Source organism: Silene latifolia, chromosome X, assembly GCF_048544455.1.
Source record: "Silene latifolia isolate original U9 population chromosome X, ASM4854445v1, whole genome shotgun sequence".
In the NCBI taxonomy this organism is placed as follows: Eukaryota; Viridiplantae; Streptophyta; class Magnoliopsida; order Caryophyllales; family Caryophyllaceae; genus Silene; species Silene latifolia.
In genome coordinates, this window is record NC_133537.1 from 314,164,117 (window position 1) to 314,170,712 (window position 6,596).

The following is a 6,596-nucleotide window of genomic DNA, read 5'->3' on the forward strand; positions in this document are numbered from 1 at the left end:
ATGGTTGAATGATTAGATGAATGCTTAAAGTGATATGATTAGTGGTTACATTGTCAAAGATACTAGTGCGTGATTGGAATTTCTTTGTTATAGTCTATTAGGATTATGTATTGTATTTTACGAAGCCCAAATGACGGAGTCCGTCTATGTGTAATCTATTTAAGCCGAGTTAAGGCTAATTAATGAATAACACATAACATTACCTCTCTTAACATGGTATCAGGATTAGGTTTCGATCTTCTGAAAACCTAATAACGACAAACCCTAATAAAAAACAAAACCCTACACGACGAAGATCCTTTCTTCCGTCGCAATGGCCAGTGACGACGACGTTGTTCCGACTCCTAAAATTGATTCAACTTCACCATACTACCTCGGTTCCCATGGTGTTCCCGAGGCAAAAATCTCGAACGTGGTCCTCCGTCGTGACAACTACGACGATTGGAAGAATTCTATGCGAATGTCCTTGAAATCGCGCCGCAAATACGGTTTCATCGACGGCTCAATCAAAAAGCCGAATGATCCCTTCTACCTTGAAAATTGGGAAGTTGTTCATTGTACTCTTGTGCAATGGATACACAACACCATCGATCCTTCTCTCCGTGACATGATTTCGTATGTCGAGGATGCATCCGTTTTGTGGAAAGATTTGGTTGCGCAATTCTCGGTTGTTGACGGTACTGTGATTCATAATCTCAAAACTCAACTTCATAATTGCATTCAAACTAAAGGTATGGATGTTATGACTTATTACGGAAAACTTAAATCTATTTGGGACTCTCTTGCTGTCCATGAGCCCCTTTTTGCTTGTCAGTGTGGAGGTTGCAAGTGTAATATCGGTACTGATGCTACTAAGCGTCTCCGTCAATTTTTTATGGGACTTGATTCCACTTTGTATGGTAATATTCGGTCACAACAACTTCAATTGGACCCCCTCCCTTATCTTACTCATCCTTATCACGCGGTTCTCCAGGAGGAGCGGCTTCGTTCTCCCTCCCAGTCTGTGGTGGAAGCTAATGATGCCGTTGCTTTTACCACACCGCGTCAGCCCTTATTCTGTCAGTTTTGTGATACAAGAGGCCATGAGTCCTCCACTTGTTATATTAAATTGCAGCGTTTTCCGGATTTGTGGGTTGATCGCCCCCGTTCTCTTGCTGAATTGCGACGGGTTCGGGCTGCTAGGTGTTCTCGTGGGGGTTCTGGTTCGTCTGCTGGACCGCGTGACAGTTCGGGTGCCACCGGTGCGGCCTCGGGCAGCGGGTCAGGAGCTGCTTCAGACCGTATCGTGCAAGCCAACATGGTCTCGGGTGTCTCAATGAATTCCGTGCTTACCTCGGATCGTCTCAGTGGTATGTGTTTTTGGATTATTGATACAGGAGCTTCAAATCATGTTACAGAAGATATTTCTTGTTTAACGGATTGTCATACTATTGCGGCTCGACCTGTTGGTCTCCCTAATGGGCAGCGGGTTGTGTCCACTATCATGGGTTTGGCGTATATTAACTCTTCTCTTTCCCTTAGTCGAGTTCTTTATGTACCGAGCCTTACATGTAGTTTGTTATCCGTGTCTCAGCTTACCTCCGATCGTGATTTTGTGTTAGAATTTGCTAAAAACTCTTGTTTTATACAGGACCGTTCTTTGAAGACGACGATTGGAGTAGGTGAGCTACGGGATGGATTGTATTGGATTCGTGCATGTGCTCCTTCGACGGATATTCATCAAGTAAGTGCTCTGGGCTCTCGTGACCTTTGGCATCATCGTCTTGGGCATCCGTCTGATCAAGTCGTCAAGACCATTCCTTTTGCTAGTACTTTGAATTTTAATAAATATTGGGTGTGCGATGTTTGTCATTTAGCCATGCAACATCGTTGTAGTTTTTGCAATAATGAACAGCGTGCTTTGTGTGTTTTTGATCTCATACATTGTGATTTATGGGGTCCTTATCGCATTTCATCATCTTGTGGTGCGAAGTATTTTTTGACAATAGTGGATGATTTTTCTCGCGCTACTTGGGTTTATTTATTGCTTGATAAAACAGAGGTGACCGATATGTTTATGAATTTCATTAATTTGGTCTCGACTCAATTCTCTCTAAAACTCTTAAAGTTGTGCAAAGTGACAATGGTACGGAGTTTAATTGTATGGCGGGATATTTTTTTGCTCATGGGATTCGATTTCAAAAGTCGTGTGTAGGTACGCCTCAACAGAATGGGCGGGTTGAGCGCAAACATCGTCATATTTTGAATGTAGCTCGATCTCTTTTATTCCAAGTTGATTTAGATAAATCGTTTTGGGGTGAAAGTATACTTATTGTTGTCTTTCTTATCAACCGTACCCCTTCTCCTCTCATTGATAATAAAACTCTCTATGAATGCTTGTATGGAGTCAGACCATCTTATGCCAATTTGCGTGTTTTCGGTTGTCTAGCATTTGCCCATAATCAGGTCACTCATGGAGATAAGTTTGCCAAAAGAAGTCTAAAATGTATCTTTGTTGGATACCCGAGCGATAAAAAAGGGGTGGAAAATATATGACCTTGAGACGAAATCGTTTTTTGTTTCGCGTGACATTGTTTTCCACGAGTCGGTCTTTCCTTTTTCTACCACAACCTCGCCCACTGTGCCTTCCCCTACTGTTTTTTCCGATGAACCATTTAATGGTTCTTCATCCTTTGACACACCAGGAACACATTCAGGGGGGAAGCTACTGTCGGGCCTGCTACGGGAGAAATGGGCAGTGGGCCGGATACAGCCGGGCCTGCTACTGACGTGGGTACATTGGATAATGGGTCGGAGGATACGGGTACAGGGAATGCTACGAATTCGGTTGAAAATAATGGCCAAAATGTCGATGAGAATATGGGTAAAGGTCATCGCATTAAATTTCCGAATTCTCAACTCCAGGGCTATGTGTTTTGCACGACACGCAATCCATCCTCGTCCTCTAGCTCTTCCACTACTTCCACGTCGTCTTTAGGTACGCCTTATGACTTAGCAAATTATATTAATTGCAATTCTTTTTCGAAGAAACATCGATCTTTTATTGCAGCTATTACCTCCGGGGTTGAACCACCGTCCTTTAAAGAAGCCATCCGAGACAGTGGTTGGTGTGAAGCCATGAAGGCTGAAATCGATGCTCTCGAAAGAAATGAAACATGGGAGCTCACCGATCTTCCCGTTGACAAAAAGGCTCTTGGTTGTCGGTAGGTCTATAAAATTAAATATAAATCTGATGGTACAGTTGAACGCCTTAAAGCTCGCCTTATTGTTTTTCGTAATCATCAAGTTGAAGGTTTGGATTATGGAGAAACGTTTGCACCTGTAGTTAAGATGGTCACCATTCGTGCCTTCTTGACCGTTGCAGCTATAAACAATTGGAAATTACACCAGATAGATGTGCACAATGCGTTCTTGCACGAGGAACTTGACGAGGAATTTTATATGAGACTCCCTCCGGGTTTCAGTCGAGGCAAGGAAGGCAAGGTATGTCGTTTAAAGAAATCTTTGTACGGTTACGACAAGCACCGAGGTGTTGGTTTGCCAAATTGACCGCTGCATTGAAAGATTTTGGGTTTGTTCAATCTTATTCCGATTACTCCTTATTTTCTTTTGCGCAGGATACAGTCCGTTTATTTGTCCTTATTTACGTGGATGATCTTGTAATTGCGGGTAACGACTCAGTTGCAATTGCCAAATTTAAGTCCTATTTGGGTGAATGTTTTCATATGAAAGACCTGGGGAAACTTAAATACTTTCTTGGCCTAGAGGTGTCGCGAAGCAAAGAGGGCATTTATCTTAGTCAACGGAAGTACGCTCTTGATATAATTGCTGAGACAGGTCTTCTTGGTTCCAAACCCGCGGCTACGCCCATCGAGCAAAATCACCGACTTGGGCTCGCTTCTGGTCCGTTGTGTGAGGATGTTGAGGCCTATAGGCGACTCATTGGTCGTCTTGTTTATCTTGCAGTGACGCTCCCTGATTTGTCTTATGCAGTACATATTTTGTCCCGCTTTTTGAGCAACCCGCATAGTGAGCATATGGCAGCTGCTCATCGTGTTGTTCGCTATCTTAAAGGTAGTCCAGGCCAAGGTATTCTTCTACGTGCTGATCGTCCTCTCTCTATATCTGGCTGGTGTGATTCCGATTGGGGAGGTTGTCCCACTTCAAGACGGTCCATTACAGGTTGGTTTGTCACTCTTGGCAACTCTCCTATTTCTTGGAAAACCAAGAAACATCAAACCGTCTCCCTTTCTTCTAATGAAGCAGAATATCGGTCTATGACTCAGCTGGTGTGTGAATTGAAGTGGCTAAAAGGCCTCTTACTTAGCCTTGATGTTCTTGTCACGGCACCCATCTCCATTTTCTCTGATAGCAAGTCCGCGTTGGATTTGGCCCGTAATCCGGTTTTTCATGAACGAACCAAACACATTGAGATCAACTGTCATTTCATTCGCGATGCGATCGTTGACGGTTTGGTCTCTCCGAGGCATGTTTCGACAAATGAACAGCTAGCTGACATTTTTACGAAGGCTTTCGGCGTTCCACAGTTTACATGTCTACTCCGCAAGCTGGGCATTCTTTATCTTCATGCTCCAGCTTGAGGGGGGGTATTAGGATTATGTATTGTATTTTATGAAGCCCAAATGACGGAGTCCGTCTATGTGTAATCTATTTAAGCTGAGTTAAGGCTAATTAATGAATAACACACAACATTACCTCTCTTAACATAGTCACACTTGTATGAGTAGAAATAGGAGGATATGCATGATAAAATAAAACTAAGAGATTAAACATTTAATTGGTTAACGGTTGGCATAAAATAAAACGAATGTGATTAGTGGAGTAATGTGTTTGCAAGGATATATGTTTTGAGCTTGTGTAGTAGTAATAATACGTGAATTGGTATAATAATCTGTGACGGTTTCCAAACTTATTTTGGAATAGACACGCGTTGCTGTTTTGCAGGGATTTTATTTAGACTCGTAATTGTTGACTGTGTATCTAGCCTTGCTTGACCGAGTATGAGTGCTTACTAGACCGAGTAGACCTCAGTCGATCTAGTTAGGAAGCTATAACGTCGAGAAAGTTGGAATTCCCTACGGAAACTCGACCGAGTAGCTCCAACTCGTTCGAGTGGAGGCCACTCGATCGAGTACCATACTTACTCGATCGAGTAAGTGCTAAAGTACCCAGAAAATAGCGGGTTCATAAACCCTTTCTTTTGTTCATTCTTTCTGCTCCTTCCTTATTTTCGCAAACCCTAATTCCCAAATCCCTCTCAAGCCCTTTGATTCTTGTGATTGTGGTGCTTCAATTTGGTGATTTTCTTGCTTGAATTCGTTCTTTTTGCTTTCTAATTGATCAAGGTATGAATGCTTACTCTATTTTGATATTTTTAATTAGTTAGAATCATGTAGGATGATGAAAAGTGTTGAAAAATCGATTTACATGTGTTAAAATTTGCTTCTAATTGTTGCAATATGATCTAGGTGCTTTCCTTTGATGATTATTGTTGTTAATTATGCAAAAATCGAATCAAATTGGGAAAAAAAGATGTCTCGAAATTTTTAGGGTTTGAGAAATTGAATTGATTTTTGGTTGTCTATTATATGTAAAAAGATGAAAATTGAGTAATATGTGTTATATATATCATGTATAGGGTTGATTTTTGTGATTTTCACTCAAAAATTTGTCTAAAAACTTCGTCTTAAAAGTGCCCAAACTGAATTTCGTCTCATGTTATTGTGAAATTGGTTGGTATATGAAGATGTTTTGAAGGTTTGCTTTATAAAGGAGGTAGTAATAATGATAATTCATGCCAAATATGTCAAAAATTTTACAGCTGTAGAGACCGTCTGATAACTGGAAATTGGAAATTTTACTCGTAAGTTTGGGATTGTTGGTGATAGTGTGTACTTAGATGATTCTTTTATGATCAAACATGTATGCTTTTGTATGTTTTAGTGTATATGTGGTGGTATATTTAAATTGTATGCTGAAACAGATGTCGAGACCGACAGTAGGGACCAGACAGAGTAAGAGGGGTAGGGCTTTTAAGCCCGAAATCGGGGAGGGGAGTGGACCGGTAGTACCGGCTATACCCGAGTACCCGTCTGTGGTATTTGTTGATTTCACACAAAGAAAAAGGTTTGTGGCTTTACAGACTCGTAAGATGAGACCGACCCGCTGCATTGACACGACCCTTTTGGATGATTTGGGTATTGAGACTGATGTCAGACACATCTTTGAGACTTTGGAGTTGACCGGACTATATCGCCTACGAAAGCATTCGTATGCCTTTCTGACCCTCGAGTTCATGAGCTCGTTTAAATACGAGCCGGTGGAACAAACTGTGGAGTTCCGCCTCATGAACACCAGCTTTGTCTTGACCATGGACTTGTTTGCTTCTCACCTTGGCTTGGCTAAGTCTGCCAAGGGAGCCCTTCGTGACATACCGTCCGAGTGTGGGGTTTGCAGTCTTATGCCTTGTATCACCGGAAAATCAGCTCCCACTGCTAGTAACATGTTGATCAATGATGTGCAACATGTCACTTTGAAGATCTTTCTTCGTGCTTTGTCGTGTCTCCTCTACGAGA

At 41.9% G+C, this 6,596-nt stretch overlaps 1 protein-coding gene across 1 annotated transcript; it reads left to right on the forward strand.

Moving 5' to 3' along the window:
• Positions 1-313: 313 nt before the first annotated feature.
• Positions 314-4,601, forward strand: LOC141620560 (uncharacterized). Its single transcript, XM_074437399.1, has 4 exons — positions 314-1,971; positions 2,685-3,196; positions 3,242-3,483; positions 3,618-4,601. Exons 1-4 carry the CDS (start codon positions 314-316, stop codon positions 4,599-4,601), a joined length of 3,396 nt encoding a protein of 1,131 aa, XP_074293500.1.
• Positions 4,602-6,596: the final 1,995 nt, after the last annotated feature.

Bases quoted from the DNA above. Each gene is read 5' to 3' on its own strand.
- LOC141620560 (XM_074437399.1), top strand. From the start codon at position 314: ATGGCCAGTGACGACGACGTTGTTCCGACTCCTAAAATTGATTCAACT. The intron at 3,197-3,241 runs GTTGTCGGTAGG...CTGATGGTACAG, and splicing joins CGTTGACAAAAAGGCTCTTG to TTGAACGCCTTAAAGCTCGC. The intron at 3,484-3,617 runs GTATGTCGTTTA...TCTTTTGCGCAG, and splicing joins GTCGAGGCAAGGAAGGCAAG to GATACAGTCCGTTTATTTGT.